This window comes from Apodemus sylvaticus, chromosome 10 (genome assembly GCF_947179515.1).
Source record: "Apodemus sylvaticus chromosome 10, mApoSyl1.1, whole genome shotgun sequence".
Classification (NCBI taxonomy): domain Eukaryota; kingdom Metazoa; phylum Chordata; class Mammalia; order Rodentia; family Muridae; genus Apodemus; species Apodemus sylvaticus.
Genome location: NC_067481.1, coordinates 7,201,056 through 7,218,581, shown reverse-complemented (window position 1 = coordinate 7,218,581; position 17,526 = coordinate 7,201,056). Strand labels below are relative to the sequence as shown.

The following is a 17,526-nucleotide window of genomic DNA, read 5'->3' as shown; positions in this document are numbered from 1 at the left end:
CGTGTAGCCCAAGCTAGCCTTGACTTGCCATGTAGCTGAGGATGACCTTGAACTCCTGATATTCCTGCTTCTACCTCCCAAGTGCTGGGAGTTATTGGCATGTATCAGCAGACCTGGTCTAAGCAGTGATGGGGACAGACTCCGGGGTCTTCTGCATGCTAAGCAAGCACAGCCTCAACATCAGTCCCTGAGGAATTTATCTTAGCTGGGAGTGGTGGTGCACGGCTTTAGTCCCAGCACTCAGGAGGTAGAGACAGGTAGATCCCTAAGTTGGAAGCCAGCCTGGTTCAAGGACAGTCAGAGCTACACAGAGAAACCATGTCTCAGAAAAAAAAAATGTTAATGATAGACCACCAGATACCCTGTTACATAGAAGAAAGAAAAATTCAGGCTCAAACACCTGAAATTTCTACAGGGCTTCCGATTCAGAAGCAGCATCTCTGAGAGTCACCAACACAGGTTCTGGAGCTGCTGAGTTCAAATCCCTAGTCTGAATTTCACAGTCATGATATTGAGAGGTTTAATCTCAGCTTCTGTTTTTCCCCATTTATAATATGAGAAAAATATTCTAACGTGTAAAATTAGATGACAGATACAACACAAATGTCTAGCCTGGCCTAGTGGGATACCTTTAGTCCCAGCCCTTTGGAGAGAGAGAGAGGAGGAGCAGAGATTCTCAGCCTGAGGGTTTCTCAGCCCTTTGGGGGTCAACGACCCTTTCACGGGGGTCCTGCACAGAAGATAGTCACATTAGGATTCATAACCATAGCAAATTACAGGTACAAAACATTAGGGAAGTTGAGAGCCACTGAGGTAGAAGCACATACATTTCTGCGAGTTAGAGGTCAGCCACCCACCAGTTGAGTTCCAAACAAGGCTAGGGCCTATATAGTAAGACCCTGTCTCAAACCAACAAAAACAGAACCAAATAATTCTGTATTTGTGGTAAGAAAACGTTAGCCATGACTTCTCACCAGCACTGCTGTCATCCCCATTAGACCGCAGACTGCAGGGCCCTGGGGGTACTTTGGGCACGCCCACTGGTTCCCTTCTGTATTCCTAGCCTGCCTTAGACTAGCAAACAGTCACTTTTCAGAGAACCTAAGTGACTTGTTCCTGCTGTGTCCATACTATAGTCAGGTCTGATTCCAGGGCCTCCAGCTGTTGCCCCAGAATGAACCCCATTCAGGCCCAGATCAATAACAATGAGTCACTGGTTACCTACTTGGATAGTTTTAATCATTAGCTTACACTATGCAGCCTGGACCCTTTTCTGTCATTGCATTTTTCAGAGGGAGACCCTAAGGCCCCTTCTGAAGTGCTAATGCATTTCAAATGAGCAGCAATAGCCCCTGGCGGAGCAGGAGGGGGCGGCTTGGATCCCAAACCGCCATGAGCAAGCGTCCCGGCAGTGAACAGGTGGCACACACTCAACAGGAGTGAGGGAAGAGCGTGAAGAAAGAAGCCCAACGGAGATAAGAAGTCAGGGAAGCACCTAGGGCCTACAGCAGCCCAGGAGCCCAAGGGAGAGAGGCCAGGAAGAGCTATAGCTGGAGCTCTCGACTAGAGGAGGGCTGGCCGGGGAAGACAGGAAGTGTCAGTCCAGTGGCAGCCGCATCTGTCTAGGCCACATTCCGATGAGCCGGTCGGCCCATCCCAGTTCACCCTCCCACCACCAGGGCAGCACAGACTTCTGTCTAGTGAGTTAATTAGTACAGCCTGCATGTTCTCAGGGACAGTTTTGCCACTTGGGAGACAGTCGGCTATACCAGGAGACATTCTGACTATCTTGATCAAGGCTCCCAATATCTAGTCAGTAGAAGCCATTGCTCAGCACGCATGGCCTGCCAAGAATCAGCCAACGAGAATGTCAGCAAGCAGGAGGTGGGAAGCTAGGTCATGACCTAACAACGGCCCTGGCCTCCTGGTGCATGCAGGTCTAACGGCATCCGTCCCTCCTTTGGTCTCCCCTGGGCCCTTCCGTGAACCTCTCGGCTCTGCCATGTGGCTGAAGCCGTGCCTCAGTGGCCCGCTTGGCTGGATCTCCGTGTTGTTCCCAGCTTGCCTTCCTCCTAGGGCTGGCATCAGTGGCTCCATGATATTCCCACCCAGCTTGTAATCCTTTCTCCCACAGCTGAGCCTAGCCCATCTTCACCCTCCTATCTCACTCACTCCCCCACCCCTCACCCCCTTTCCATTCCTCTCTGCCCTTCTAGCCCAGTTCCGGGTCCCCTCCTCCAGCCTCGACCGCCTGCCGTAACCGCCACCCAGGTTGGAGTCTTCTGCATATGGAACAAAGCCGAGGTGTTCAGAGCCAGCTGAGGTCACGCTCAGTGCCAGCAGTGCCTTCTCCAATTTTGCGCCTGCGTTCCCTCCCCTCTGGAGCACTTCCCTGGAAATACACTTCCTTTTATCTCACTTCTATTATTCTGTGAGCTGCTGAGCCCAGTGTGCACGGGCTCCTTCAGGTGAAGAGCCAGGGGAGGGGGTCTGCTAAAAAAAAAAAAAAGAAAAAAAAAGACCTCACCCTGTTGACCCTAGGGAGAGGGAGGGCCCTGGGGGACTAGAACCTCAGAAGGTACAGGAGGAAGCAGCAGCCTGGGCACCAAGGGTGTCTGAGCCGAAGAGGCTGGCTCTGTCTCTGTGCCCCCTCCTTCTGGACATAGGATCCCACCTCACCTGTCACCAGTCCCCTTAGCTCTACCCTCCAGCTTGGATGCAACAGAAAGAAGGATTCTGAGATAGTCAGCTGAGGCCTCGGTGGACCAGGATGCACACACAGTCTCTGGATTGATTTCATTTCTTCTCCCAACAGGCTCTCCTAACTCAAATCCCAGGACAGTTCCAGATCCACCAGTCCCCCCAAGCGCCAGCAGTACAGGAGGAGGGCCGGGACTGGGTTAGGGAGGGGCCCAGCCCTCACTGCACCCCCACCAACTCAGTGATGGGCGGGACATGCACCATGAACTCCTCATAGCGGTTGAGGAACAGCTGGAATCGAGCCAGGTATGAGTCTTCATTATAGGGTAGCTGCTTGTCGTGGAGAAACTTCGATACCAAGGGCTTCACCTAAGAGAGAGTCACAGGAGAGCCCTCTGAGTCCCAGGCCTGCCTGCCCACCCCAGGAGCTCTCCTTTGTTCAATCCTAGCCTACTTGCTTAGGAAAGCAAGGAGCTGAGGCGTGGAAGAGCTACATCCTTCTACCATGCCCTAGAGGGGAGGAATGGCCTCACACCCTCATCCTCTAAGACTCCTGACTGCATGCCCACCCTCCAGCCCAAGGGACCAACACCCCCCTCTCTGCCAGGCATCTTCTTTGGGTCAAACATTTCAAATCTAACCCACAAAGCCATCAGGGTGAACCCTCTCCCCTCCCATTTCACAGACAGGGAAACTAAGGTTCAGTGAACTTGCCCAGAGTCACGCTGCTACTAGGAAACCCAAGTGACTCTGATCTAAAACCCACATTGTCACTTGTATTTCCAGGGGCCACTGATGGGCCTCAGGGTTCGGATGTACCCGGAGGTTCCCACTGCCTGCCCTCGGATGGGCCCTTCCACCCTGCTGCCCAGCCTTTCGCTACCTTCAGGCACATGTGGTCCGAGAGCCACGGGAAGAGGTGGTGCTCCACGTGGCAGCTGATGAGGGAGTGGCCAAATGCCCAGTCCAGCACTGGCTGCCGCGGCAGGTTCAGAACCCCCAGGGTCATCATGTGAATCCGCCTGGGCTTCTTGTCCAGGGAGAACATAGGCAATCCGATGTGCTGCAATAGACACGGGTCACACCCTGCCGGGGCTTAGGCAACCCTAGGTCATCTTTGCCAAGCATATAGGACTCTACAGGTGTGGAAGGCTGGAGCACTAGCCCGGCTCCTGTGCCAACCCAGTCTGCAGTGAGCTGAGTCTTCCCCACATCTGGGCTGCTCTCCATCTGGACAATGAATGCTTGCTCTTGCGACTCTAAATCCTCAACACTGGTGGCTTGCTTCTACCTGTGCTCAAGTAGAGCAAAGCAAGGGCCTAGCCAATGGCATGAGGCAGGTCAAGGGCAGGGCAGGAGATGGAGGGTCTTTGAGAACAGCCAGGAGTTCAGCATTCAACTCTGGCATCATTTCTACAGGGAGATCTTCCTGGTGCCCTGTGGGTAAAGATCTCTCCACACCCGGCACTCAACACAGCTGTAGCTAATCTCTTCACACCCTCATCGTGTCCCATCTACCTGTTCCGATTCGGGTGAAGCGCTTGCCCACCCCCCACCCCCAAATACTCTAGACCCAGGGCGGTGCCTCGTGGAGAAAATGCATGCACAGAGTATCTGGATGAAACAGGAGAAGAGGAGGCATAAGCTGGACCTTGAATGATGCGCAGGGTTTAGACTGTAGAAGAAAGCAGAGAGGGTCTTGCCAGGACCAGGCAAAGGCCTCATCGAAACCCAAACTTCCTGTGATGACCCAGTGACAGGGCAGGGGCAGGAATTGAGGGACACCTCCTTTGGTGACCTCTCTCTCTCTCTCTCTTTCTCTCTCTCTCTCTCTCTCTCTCTCTCTCTAAATATTGGGTCTTGCTGCTGTCAGAACCCTGTAAATAAATGTTCCTTTTCACTGGCTGAATCCAGGACCCAGGGCTTACCTGGAAGATATTGACATGGAGATAGGGGTGGGCCAGCAGGGATCTGGCGAGCAGCATGCAGGCCAGTGCTGAACTAGGGTTCTTGAAGCCTGACACATTCATGAACAGCCAGTACTGAGAGTAAAGGCCCAGGCAAATGAGGCCCAGAGCCCGCAGTGCTGTCTTCAGCTCTTCCTTCCTCAGATGCTCTGCGAGAGAGACAAGAAGTGACGTAAGGGGGAACCATCGTGAGCTGCCCCCCCCCCCCAATCACGTAACCAGGAGTGCTACGGCAGAGGGGTGTCCGGGTGTGCTCAGTGAACCCAGACAGCACGAGAAGGACGTCTGTCTTGTGAATGGATGAGGATACCAAGGACCCGGGTCAAGGTCAAGGTCTGCCCCATAGCCATGGTGGCAATGACGACGGGAGCCGGTAGGGTGGCTTGTATGGGACATCTACAAAGTGGTCCCCCTGCACGCTCTCTCTAAGATTTTATGAAATAAACGTGTTGTGTGTGATGTGTGTGTGTAAACGCTGGAAGCCTGAGGGACTGACTGAGTCCCCTGAAGCTGGAAGTTACAGGGATTGTGAACATCCCAGAATGCATGCTGAGAGTCGAGGTCTGAGCCTCTGAGGTAACAGGAAGAGGGCCTTCTTAACTTCTAACCACCTCTCCAGCCCTTGCACACACTCCGTGTATCTGTGGTCTCCGGGTGTTTTCACACTTTCCTCAAAGTGGAGAACCTGAGGCAGGCAGGTCAAATTACCCCCAGTCACCAGCCAGTGAGAGAAGAGCTGACCTGGAGCAGGTCTGCGCTCTTTCCACACCACTTGGCTGCCTTTGACAGCTTTGACTCACGCTGGCTCCCTGCTGTGTTCACAAGCAGGATCCACAAAGCCAGGGCGGAAGGAGAGAGGGGTTGGCAGGACAGGTCTTTTCAGGACACCCAAATCCAGTACTCACCAAGAGCTACCAGTGGCGTTACGATGGGGATCAAAAGTGGTCCAAGGAACATGTAGACGTAGCGGTTGAGGAGAGGCATCTTCCACGTGCTGGAGTCTCCCAGACCCACCACGTTGGTGTAAGCGTGGTGCATATTGACGTGGTTGAATTTAGCGAACTCTGCAGGAAAGGCTGTGCATATCTAGAGGCAGAGACAAAAAAGGCCCGGGGTCCCTTGGACACAACTGAATGAACTCAATCCCCGTCACTCCTGAGCCTCCCTCCTCTGCATCCACAGCCGTGGATGTCCATCATCTCTGGAGCATCATGACCCAAGACTGGTCACACACTGCCGCGTACTCGGTGTGGCTCTGCAAAGCGTTTAGGGATAAGGAGGTTGGATCCCTGGATTGCCACTCCCCCTCCGGCCACCAGCCAGGCAACTCCTCAAAACTCAAAGGCTGTCAATGCAGGTGAAGCTGGAACCCGCCACAATTTTGTGTATAGACCTGGGAAACTGCTGTGCCTTCATGACACTCCTTGGCAGCCTCAGCTCAGAGCAGCAAGGAAAGGTTTCCAGGGCTTGAGGGGGTTGGAGGTTACATGGAGGTCATTTCCAGAAGAGCCCACAATGCAGGCTGGAGGGGAATGGAGGCACCAATCGCACTGAGCCAGTCCTCCCTAGAGTGACTTTTTGGTATGAGTCGGCAATGGGAGGGAGTGTCTGAATACCATTCACAAAGCTCAGCACAAAGCTGTCTCCAAGGAGAGCTGGAGAATACAAGAGATCCTTAGGTTGTTTCTTGTGCAAATATATGCAGATGAACATGCAGCAGTAAGGTAAGAGTTTTTTTGGGTTTTTTTGTTTTTGTTTTGTTTTTTTTTGTTTTTGTTTTTGTTTTTTTCCGAGACAGGGTTTCTCTGTATAGCCCTGGCTGTCCTGGAACTCACTCTGTCGACCAGGCTGGCCTCAAACTCAGAAATCCGCCTGCCTCTGCAGGGTAAGAGTTTTATCCAGGCCAGAATATTTTGCTGACTAGTGAAGATGGCTTCCTGTTTCCAGGAGAGGGGGAACCTGCCCCAATCCCTGCTGCTGTGAGGTTGGTTGATGCAGGGGTGTGCCCTGAGCACCAGGTCTCAGACTCAGGCCTGCCTTGCCTACTGGCTCACCAGTCTGTGTTTCATATCCAGGACTGTCCCTCGTACACAATGGAAAAAGCTAATTCCTTTTATTTGTTTTATTAACTAATTAATTTCGTGTGTGTGTGTGTGTGTGTGTGTGTGTGTGTGTGTGTGTGCATAAATTCCATGATGCACATGTGGAGGTCAGAGGACAACTTTGTGGAGTCAGTTCTCTTCTTCCACCTTTACACAGGCTCCAGGGATCAAACTCAGGTCACTAGGATTGAATAGTGAATGGTTTATCTTCTGTGCCATCCCAGTGGCACCAGCTCCCTCTCTTCCCGCAGACCAATAGTAACTGTCCTTGGAGAGTGTGGTGGTTTGAATAGGCATTCCTGTGCTTGAATGCTTGGCCCACAGGGACTTGGCATTAGTAGGAGGGGTGTGGCCTTGTTGGAGTGGGTGTGGCCTCGTCGGAGGAAGTGTGTCATTGTGTAGGCGGGCTTTGAGGTCTTATTTACGCTCAAGCTACTCCCAATGTAGACACAGTCTCCTCCTTGCTGCCTGCAGATCAAGATGTAAAACTCTCAGCTCCTTCTCCAGCACTGTACCTGCCTACATGCTACCAAGCTACCGGCCATAACGATAATGGACTAAACCTCTGAGACTGTAAGCCAGCTCCAGTGAACTGTCCTTTACAAGAGTTGCCTTGCCAGGTAGTAGTGGTGGCGCACGCCTTTAATCCCAGCTCTTGGCAGGCAGAGGCAGGCAGATTTCTGAGTCAGAGGCTAGCCTGGTCTACAGAGTGAGTTCCAGGACAGCCAGGGCTACACAAAGGAACTCTGTCTGGGGAAAATAAAAAGAGTTGGCTTGGTCATGATGTTTCTTCAGTGGCAGAAGATGTCTCTTCAGCCACCCTGGTACCTGACCAGGACAGTGTATCTAGAGAAAGGTATCATCAGGTACCTGAAGGCTTCTCAGCAAGGTCCCAGGCACAAGTCCAGGCCCTCAGGTGTGACTTGTGACCTGATACCCACTTGCAGAGTCAGTGAGTGATTTTGCCTTGTGCTGTGAATCAGAACTGATCTGAGACTATCTGGGTCCCTTTGTGTGTGTGTGTGTATGTGTGTGTCCACATGAGAGTATGCACGTAAGCCCAAGTGTCCACCGGGGCCAGAACTGGGCATCAGAAAGAAGGAGCAGCGACTTGGATTAAAGGTGAGTTGTAGTAGGTCTTGTGTGCCCGTTTCCTATCCTCCCAAGAACAACGGGGAATGAGCGTATGCTAGGAGTTCTTTGTAAAATGGGTTACTTTCCTTCTGTAAACTGCCGCCTTTGTGTTGTTACTGTATTAGACGGGGTCTGGACATGTAGCCAGGCTGGCCTGGGACTCTCAGTCTTCCTGCCTTGGCCTCCTGAGTGCTGGACTTACAGATACATGCCACCACACCCAGATGTAAAGGACCGTTTATAAGTCTTACCCAAGAGGTTTTTCTCATCCAGACCCAAGAGAAAGTTCCAGAAACCTCCAGGTTGGTGTGACTTCTTAATACCACCCACCAGCCTCTGTAGTGGGTGCCTTGTGGAAGACTCAACAGCTCCCTATGTCTACAGCATTCGCACCCCGAACAGTCAAGACACATTCGTTGAGAGAGGTACGAACGGGGATGGGTTTCCTTCTTTCACGCTGGGGGTGGGGGCGCCTCGAAACTCTCACTCATTTACCTTCTCATGTACTTGTTTGTTCTCTTAAGCATCAGGCAGCACCCGAGGGTGTCGGGGACCTCATGCTAGGCTCACAGGAATACCAGGGGGAGATCTGAAAGCCACAGAACCCTACTGCCACCAGACCAAAACTCAAAGCGTTCTCTTCTGGGTCTCGCCACTGTCACTCTCTCCCTTATCCTAAGAGTGGTTAAAGCTCTTAGGACACACATCTGTCCACACCTCGCACCCCGAGCACACACACTCGGGCGCTTGCTTTTCCCTAAAGAGCACATGACAGCAGTGAATATTTGGGTGTATTTGTTTAAAAATATATATTGATGGCTTATTTGAAGCTCAAAGTTATCTGACTGTTTCACGGGCAAACCTACTCAGTGCTGGGAAGGGAACTCTATTCCCTGGACTGAGCCTGAGGGCTCTTAGTGTAGCCTGAGGCTTCCCTGCCTGAGACAATGACCACCGCCCTTCTCTCTGGTTTCCTTCTTACTTTCTGTTTTTTCTTTTCTTCTTCTTTTAAAGATTTACTTATTTTATGTATGTAAGTACACTGTAACTATCTTCAGACACACCAGAAGAGGGCATCAGATCCCATTACAGGTAGTTGTGATGTGGTTGCTAGGATTTGAACTCAGGACCTCTGGAAATGCAGTCAGTGCTTTCTGCTGACACATCTCTCCAGCCCAGCTTTTTGTTTTCGTTTTTTAGAGACCGGGTTTCTCTGTGTAGCCCTGGCTCTCCTGGAACTCACTCTGTAGACCAGGCCTCAATTCAGAGGTCCCACTGCCTCCTCGAGTGCTGGGATTAAAGGCGTGTGCTGCTGTTGCCACCTGCCACCCTGCTCTGCCACCTTTCTAATCCTGCCCCTACGGCTGGAGTGCCCCACTATGGCCTTCACTTCCACCTGGAGACCTAGGTCTCACCCTTGGTCCTTCTTGCTCTTCTGATCTTTCACTAGATGGCGCCCAGCCAACATCCTGCACGCCCCTCCCCTTCCCTTCACCCCACCTGGCCCTGCAATCCCTGCTATCTTCCTCCTGGTCTCTCTACCAGGAGCCTCCAGCCAGTTTCCTGCTTCATTCACCACGAATCAAACTAGCAGAGTGACCTAGTTTCAACTTATTTCAGGTTATGAGGTAATTTTATACTTGTTTTTGGTTTTGTTTTGATATTTCAAGACTGGGTTTCTCTTGTGTAGGCCTGGCTGTCCTGAAACTCATTCTGTAGACCAGGCTGGCCTTGAACTCAGAGATCTGCCTCCTGAGTGCCAGGATTAAAAGTGTGTGGCATCAGCACTTGGTTTTTGCTTGCTTTTTAATCCTGTCATATAGTTTTATTTTATTTTTTTAGACAAGGTCCAGACTAGTCCAGACTGGCCTCAGACTCCCTGTATAACTGAGGATGACCCTGAATTCCTGATCCTCTTCAAGTCAAGTGTCAGGATTACAGGAATATACGACCAGGTATGGTTTTATGCATGTTGGGCAGGTGTTCTGTCAGCTGAGCTGTAGCCCCAGATCCCAGATCCTGTTTGTTTAACAGAAGAAAATTTAAAAAAAAAAAAAAAAAAAAAAAGAGGGAAGGCTTAGGGAAGAACATGGAAGAGACTAATAACTAGGGTGGTTCCCCCAGAGGAGAACTTACCCCCAGACTATATTTGAAGCAAGATCTCACATGTGCCCCTGTTGGTCTGTAACTCACTATGTAAGGCTGTCCTTAAACGCACAGAGATCCATCTGCCTCTGCATCCTGAGTGCTGAGTTAAAAAGGAGTGTGTCACCATGCCTGGCTACCCCTGGACTTTTTGTTTTATCTTCGTTTTTTTGAGACAGGGTTTCTCTGTGTGTCCTGGAACTCACTCTGTAGACCAGGCTGGCCTCGAACTCAGAGATCTGCCTGCCTCTGTTTCCCAAGTGCTGGGATTAAAGGTGTGCACCACCTACCACGGCCTAGCCCTACTACTGGGCCTTTTAAGCTCTGCCTCATGACAAACTATTGCCTAATCTCAAAATAGATTAACTTTTAAAACTGAGTCTATTTGGCTACAAGTCAAAGGACCAGTTCCTCAGTCTAGCACATGGGCCTTACTGGCTCCGTCACCTGGGCCCCTGTGAGAGTCTAGGAGCTTCCATAATCTCACCAGCTACTCTTCTAAAGGTCCTCCAGGGCTTCTCAGCCTCCACACCACTGATATTAAAGAGCAGGTCACCTCCCCTACCCCAACCCATTTTTCATGAGTGTGTATATTGTGTGTGTGTGTGTGTGTGTAGTGTGTGTGTGTGTGTGTGTATGATGCATGCATATGCATGCATCTGGGTGATGTGCACATGGGTGAGTGTGCCTGTGGAAGCCCTGAAGTTGATGATGTCATTCTTCCACCTCATCCTTTGAGGCAGGGCCTCTCAGACCAACCCAGAGCTTGCTCTGGGGATTTCGCTTTATGCTTGCATGGCAAACACTCGTCCCCGCAGCCTGCTCATGTCACTTGTTGTAGGGACAGTGCACCGTGAGAGTCTATACATGTGATAAAAGGCACAGAGCCAAGCACCCACATCAGCTTCCTTGCGCTCTCTCCTAGATGACACATAAATATAATTACTGGGATTAAACAGGAATGACTGATCCAACCCACCAGACTTCTCTGTCCTACACTGAGATAGCCTCTGAATCTGTAACTATATAATACAGCAGTGTATTTTGTACTGAATATCTGCACTGGTCTTCTAAATAAATTTAAAAGGAGACAGACATAGAATAGTTAAGGGCTCAAAAACATAGAATAGTTAACAGCTCAAAGGATCTTTGCACAAGACCCTTTATCTAATCCTTCACACCAAAAAAGAAAAAAATATAAATCCATCTGGGTTCACCTTACTCAAGAGTCCTGGATGGGAGCAAGCAGGAAGATGGTGAGAGACGGGCCCGAGGTACAGCCTCGATGGGGCTGCGCCACACTTAGGGCAGTAGGAAGAGAAAGGATCCTGACTAGGCTTGGGTTCTCTGCCGTTTGTACCTCAGGGGGCCTTTGGATGGCAACAGGCATTCCCCTGTGTGACACCCCTCCCGAAAGGGCTCAGCTGAGCTGTGCGGGATTCCTAGTGGGCTGCACCTGTGACTCCACCCCACACAGAGCTGAGTTTACAAGGAGGATTTAAAGAGGAGACATAACAAAGAACTTCCTGACTGGCACGGCTGGTTCTCTTCCACTCAGGGGAAGCATCCTGGACTGTGACACTGAAGGCCTTGCAGAGATTAATCCTTCTCACCTTCAGGACTTAAACCACAGGGCCTGCTTCTCCTACCTTGCCCTGAGCCTTCTGGTGGTCATCCTAGCACGGCATCCTTCCCTGGCCAACTCTAAGAATATGCCTAGTAGTCTGGGTGATGTCACCGAGGTAGAGAATGCTTGCTGGGTAAGGCAGGGTGGGGATTTCTTCAGGTAGGCCAGAGAGGGGTCTTCAGAGAAACTTCATCTGGTGAGGGTATGGGGACATGGTTTTGAATACAGCCTAGAGTGGTAACACGAATCTATTCTGTTTGTTCCAGCTCTCCAGAGCCAGAGAAAGAGCCTGGTCCCACACCAGCTCAGACCTGGTAAGCCCTAAGATAATACTATCAAACGCTGGATTGCCAAAGAAAACCAGAGGTACTCAGCATATTTCCCGAGCTGCAGACTCTGTAGAACCCTCTAAGGGTCTAACGCCGGCCTAAGACCAGATGTTCTATGAGATGGTGTCACCAGGGGTCACTGTGACAAAGGAAGGATGAAAGGAGAAGACAGCAGGATTAGAAGCGACAGCCAGGGATCTGGGAACAGTTCCATGCACCCTCTGAGGTTCGCAGGCCACCTTTGAGAATCTGTCCTTTGTGCCAGGTAACCCAATACGGACACCCGCACCACCCTGCCAGGCTCTGCAGCCTCTCAGGTAACAAGCACAAAACAACAAACAAACACTGTGGAAAGCAGCCCCATGCTGCCCCTGCGGCTGGCAGTGTGTCACCCCAGGAAGAAACACAAGGCCACATTGTGGCTCACGGGAGGCCTGGCAAGTCTGTACCATCTCATCCAGTGCCCTCAAAGTGTTAACAAGGAGGTGGTGTTAATGATGCTTGTAGATTCCATGAAGAGACTAGCCCCAGCTATAGAGTTAACCACCTTGTTCAAGGTCAGGGCAACCGCAGGCCTGAGACTCCAATCAAGGCACAAAGCTTGACAAAGGCTACAAAGGTATTGCCCCACACAGGCCAGCTAGGCAGGGTTGAGCAGCACTCCTGGATATGTGGGAACCAGTCCTAGGGAGGAGCCCAAGTTACGTCCTAAGGCTGGAAAATGGAGATGCTTTTCTGACTAGGTTACTCAGAGTGTGATTGGCAAAATTTGTTCTGTCCACAGCTCACCAAAGCACAGCCAACAGTGTCACGGCATGGGACAAGAATCTGGGCCTTTCTTCCCAAGCCACAGAACAGAACAGCATAGGCCTTCAGAACACCCTCCCGCCCCCACCGCGAGCACACACACAAACACACACCGTTGGCTAACTTTCCCCTAGACCTTGTCCCCAAATGGAATGCAAGGCCATGTTTGAAAAATACTAAGAAAAGAACTGCTAAGGACTTGCATGGAAAAAAAGCAGCAAACATGAGGCCATTGGACAGGAGTTCACACAGGACAGCACCATGTGCAGCCCTAAGGCTGTTTGGGTTCCGCAGACCACGCTGCGGTTCTGAAGACATCTACACAATCGAGGAAGACTTCTCAACAGCAATGTCTCAGTTCCTTGCCTCCACTCAGCACCTAGGGCTGTGCCCTGCCCCCCAGGCAGAGCCAATGCCCGATCAGGCATCGGTTATCCGGGAAGATAACCTGGGAAGAACGCTTCAGAGTAACCTCTGCAAAGTACAGCCCTTGTGGTCCGAGACTGATAGCCTTTATTAGTCCTGAGCTGCCGCAGGTACCTAGTGCTCAGCACCACTGTAGAAAACCCAAGCAGAACTCAGCCTGCGCTGAGTCCCAGCATTAGGGTGATACAAATGCTGATACAGGGGTATCCATCACCCCCGCCTCTCCTGGCAGGTTACAGACCCTGACCCCAGGGTCCAACCTGTGCCTATTAGTCTGGGCTTACCCAGAGCTTCCTGGAAAGGGAAGTATCTTAGAGCTGATCGTACGAATGAGCAGCCTGTGGGTCCCTCATGTCCTTGGCCCTTCAGAAACCTAGGCTTAGGTAAGAAGGCATGGGAGGACAGGGAATGCTGGGTAAGAATGTTTCCACTACACAGTCGATGTGGTATATCAAAAGGTGTGTGTGAGTGTGTGCACGAGTCTGTGGTATGTGTATATGTGTGCATGTGGGGGATTTCTTGTGTGTGTATATGTATGTGTATATGGTGTGTATATGGTGATCTGAATGAAATTGGCACCACAGGTTTGTAGGGAGTAGCACCATTAAGGAGATATGGACTTGAAGGAAGAGTGTATCACTGGGAGTGAGCATCGAGGTTTCAGATGCTCAAGCCAGACCTGGTCTCCCTCTCTCTCTCTTCCCGCTGCCTGCCTGTCCAGATATAGACAGCTACGTCTCTCAGCTACGTCTCCAGCCACCATGCCTAGCACTCCTCCATGCTTCCTGACATGACGATATTGGACGGAACCTCTGAACTGTAAGCCAGCTCCAATTAAATGTTTTCCTCAAGAGTTACTGTGTTTCTGATAGGTTGGGGCGGGGAGCCATGGGACCAAGGGAAGCAGGCCTGGAACAAGAGTGGGGTTGAGATGTGTCCTGGGAATCTTGTCCTGAGATCAGTCTACATGTCCCGGAGCATGTATTCCTGTGCCACACCCCCACCTTTGTCCCACCTGAGGAGGTCAAGTAGCCAGGCTCCCTTCCCCTTGTAAGGACGTGCCCAGCAGCACCTGGGATTCCTCCTCATGCTAAGGAGACAAGCTCAGCCCCTTGGCCTTGGCCAATAATGCACACTCACACCCTCACTCTCACTCACCCACAAAGGTTTAAATAGCCTTGTTCCCCCAGGTAAACAGGCTGTCTCACTGATGCCTGTCTCCTGCGAGTCTGTTCCCACTACCTGAGGGGTGTGTGTGTGTGTTGTACATAAAGTTGTATAAAAAGTTATATGATTCAGGGGGCAGAAGAGATGGCTCAACAGTTGAGAGTTAATGGCTGCTCTTACAGAAGACCAGGGTTCCATTCCCAGCATCCATGCTGTACAGACCCCATAGTGATTCCTTTCCAGAAAGGCCTGTCCCTACCAACAGCTTCCACAGCTGCTCCTAAGGGGCCTGGCTGGCTGGTGAGGGCTCCCTGGTGTAGAAGAGAGAACAAGTTTGGTAGAGGATCTGCGGAGGCCTGAAGAACGATTTATCCAGAGGCCTTTGCTTTCCTGGTGGGCCCACAGGTAAGAGGGCCTACAGTGAGAGGGCCTACGGTGAGAGGGCCTACGGTGAGAGGGCCTACAGTGAGAGGGCCTACAGTGAGAGGGCCTACGGTGAGAGGGCCTACGGTGAGAGGGCCTACAGTGAGAGGGCCTACGGTGAGAGGGCCTACAGTGAGAGGGCCTACGGTGAGAGGGCCTAGGGAGGAGGGGTGGAGGAAGAGAGAGTCCTTCCTGGAGGTTACAGGAAGCTTCTTGGAGCTTCTCAAGATGGCTCAGTCATCAGCAGGTGTAAGTGGAGCAGGCTGCCGAGCTGGAGTGCTGTGACACTACCCCCAACATCTACTGTCCCCCAACACCCACTACCCCCCAACACCCACTACCCCCAGTACCCACTGCCCCCAACACCCACTGCTCCCCAACACCCACTGCCCCCCAATACCCAATGCTCCCCAATACCCACTATCCCCCAATACCCACTGCCCCCAATACCCACTGCTCCCCAACACCCACTACCCCAACATCTACTGCCCCCCAATACCCAATGCTCCCCAACACCCACTACCCCCAACATCTACTGCCCCCAACACCCACTACCCCCCAACACCCACTGCCCCAACACCCACTGCTCCCCAACACCCACTGCTCCCCAACACCCACTGCTCCCCAACACCCACTACCCCCAATACCCACTGCCCCCAACACGCACTGCTCCCCAACACCCACTGCCCCCAACACCCACTACCCCCAACATCTACTGCCCCCAACACCCACTACCCCCAACACCCACTGCTCCCCAACACCACTACCCCCAACATCTACTGACCCCCAACAACCACTGACACCAACAACCACTGACCCCCAACACCCTGACATATACCCTGACTCTGTCTCACTGTCCACTCTTCAGACAATAAGCCCTGATTGCAGAATCCAGAAGCTTCTGTGAGGCAACACAGCCTCAGAGCCAGATTGGCCAGTTACAGGAGGCGTCCTGAAAGAAGAAACTCTGTCCACCTTTGGCCCAGTGCTACAGAGAGGTAAGGAGAGGATTAAGGGAGTCGGAGGATGTGGGATGCCCTGAGGTGAGAAATGTTTCTGCTGCTCAGCCAATGAAGATTATCACAAAATAAGCCACGTCCGTCGTCCTCGGCAGACATCTGCTACACAGGGTGCAAACTACTCACTAACACCAACTTCCTCTCAAGTTGGATGAATATGCAGGTGTACACACACACACACACACACACACACACTGTATTGCACGCTGCACTTTTGGATCTACCCGCCTGCTGTGGCAGCTCCCTGTCCCTGTAAATGAACACACAGAGTTGCCCAACACCCGCCCCATCCGGCCAGGCTCACCTCCAGAAAGAAAATCATCAAGACCTTGCTCCAGCGTTTGGACTCGGTGAGGGCACTGTGAGTAGCCAGGTGGCTGCCCTTGACCGTGAGTGTGTAATGGCACACACCCAGGACTGTGATGCCCGTGGCAAAGGCCAGGATATTATGGAAGCGTAGGCACAGGAACCCTGCAGGGAGGAGGGATCAGGGATCAGGGATCTTCCCCATCTTTTGAAAATATGGGTCCAGAGCCACATACACACACTTTCCCTAATCCAGAGCCAAAGAGGGCCAGCCTTCGGTCTGTGGCCGGTTCCTCTAAGGCCTGAGAGGGGTGGTTTGACGCTCTCTGTAGGATTTGGGACACACAAAAGAATCCCCACTGGGCTTTCCAAGGATATTTTGCTGTCCTCATTCTGCCAGGTCACCCTCCTGAGCTCCAGCCAGAGCAGAGATGGGGACTGGATGTCCCCCATAGACCGCTAGAGGTCCAGAGGGCTTCCTCAGTCCTACTCGGCCCATCTCCCGTGTCCCTCCTGTAGAACACGCTCTTCCCTTCTTCCCGTTCACTCCCCGCTTCCCCACACATCCACGACTCCTTGTGTAACTTTTTCCTCCACCACTTCAAGCATCGGACTTTCTCCCACCTCCAGCGGGACATGAGTTGAACACCCCCAGCCAGACTTTGGAGAGTGAGGTGGGAATCCAGGATCCCGAAGTCCTGAGGTTCCCTTCCAACCCGCACCACCTTCAGCCGCGCGCCACCCCCATCCGCAGCCCGAGCCTCTCTGTCTCACCCGCCGGCAAGGCGAGCAGGCTGAGAGCGAGGATGGCGCAGTCCACACCGTGGCGCTCCCACCACGAGCTCGCCCGCACCACATCCTGCACCTGACGCTCCAGCTCTCTCAGCAGCGCCTCAGCAGCGCCGTCCCCCGGAGGCGCACTGCGAGCGGGCTCCATGGGCTCCCTGGACACACCAGGCTGGGGACAAGCGAGGAGGACCAGAGGACTCGGGTGTGCGCGCAGCTGCTGCGCCGGGGAGAAGCCAAAACACGCGGGGAGGAGGGGAGGAGCCGAAGGGCGGAGTCACGCACCAGGCTGGGACAGCACTAGCCTGAGGTCACCGTGAGGGGCGCGGGGTACCTTCTGCCACGCACAGCCGTGACCCGTGACCTGGGCGGGACCTAAAAGCAGCCTCCCCTGCCAGCTCGTGGCACCAAAGCAGCTTGGGGAGGGAGGAGCCAGAGTGGTGCACGGGGTGGGGAGGTGATCCTGAGACAAGGACCAACCTGGGGTAGAAGGAACAGGACTGGGGCAAAGTAGAAGACCCTCGAAGGACTTAACTGCCCCTTCATGTCCTCTCAGTCTCAATCTCGGGTCCGTTGTACGGTCTTAAG

The 17,526-nt window shown here is 52.5% G+C and overlaps 1 protein-coding gene across 1 annotated transcript; it reads right to left on the bottom strand.

Moving 5' to 3' along the window:
• Positions 1-2,527: 2,527 nt before the first annotated feature.
• Fads6 (fatty acid desaturase 6) lies at positions 2,528-17,286 on the bottom strand. Its single transcript, XM_052195376.1, has 6 exons — positions 16,927-17,286; positions 16,151-16,317; positions 5,573-5,753; positions 4,629-4,816; positions 3,584-3,763; positions 2,528-3,069 (listed from the first exon to the last, which is right to left on the bottom strand). The coding sequence occupies exons 1-6, from the start codon at positions 17,087-17,089 to the stop codon at positions 2,920-2,922; spliced, it is 1,029 nt and encodes a 342-aa protein (XP_052051336.1). The 5' UTR covers positions 17,090-17,286; the 3' UTR covers positions 2,528-2,919.
• Between the last annotated feature and the right edge of the window lie 240 nt (positions 17,287-17,526).

What these genes read in the sequence shown, in the direction of transcription:
- Fads6 (XM_052195376.1), bottom strand. Translation starts at nt 17,089, where the DNA reads ATGGAGCCCGCTCGCAGTGCGCCTCCGGGGGACGGCGCTGCTGAGGCG. An exon ending in AACGCCACTGGTAGCTCTTG is followed by an intron (nt 4,817 to 5,572) that starts GTGAGTACTGGA and finishes TCTCTCTCGCAG; the next exon opens with AGCATCTGAGGAAGGAAGAG. An exon ending in CGGACCACATGTGCCTGAAG is followed by an intron (nt 3,070 to 3,583) that starts GTAGCGAAAGGC and finishes ACTCTCTCTTAG; the next exon opens with GTGAAGCCCTTGGTATCGAA.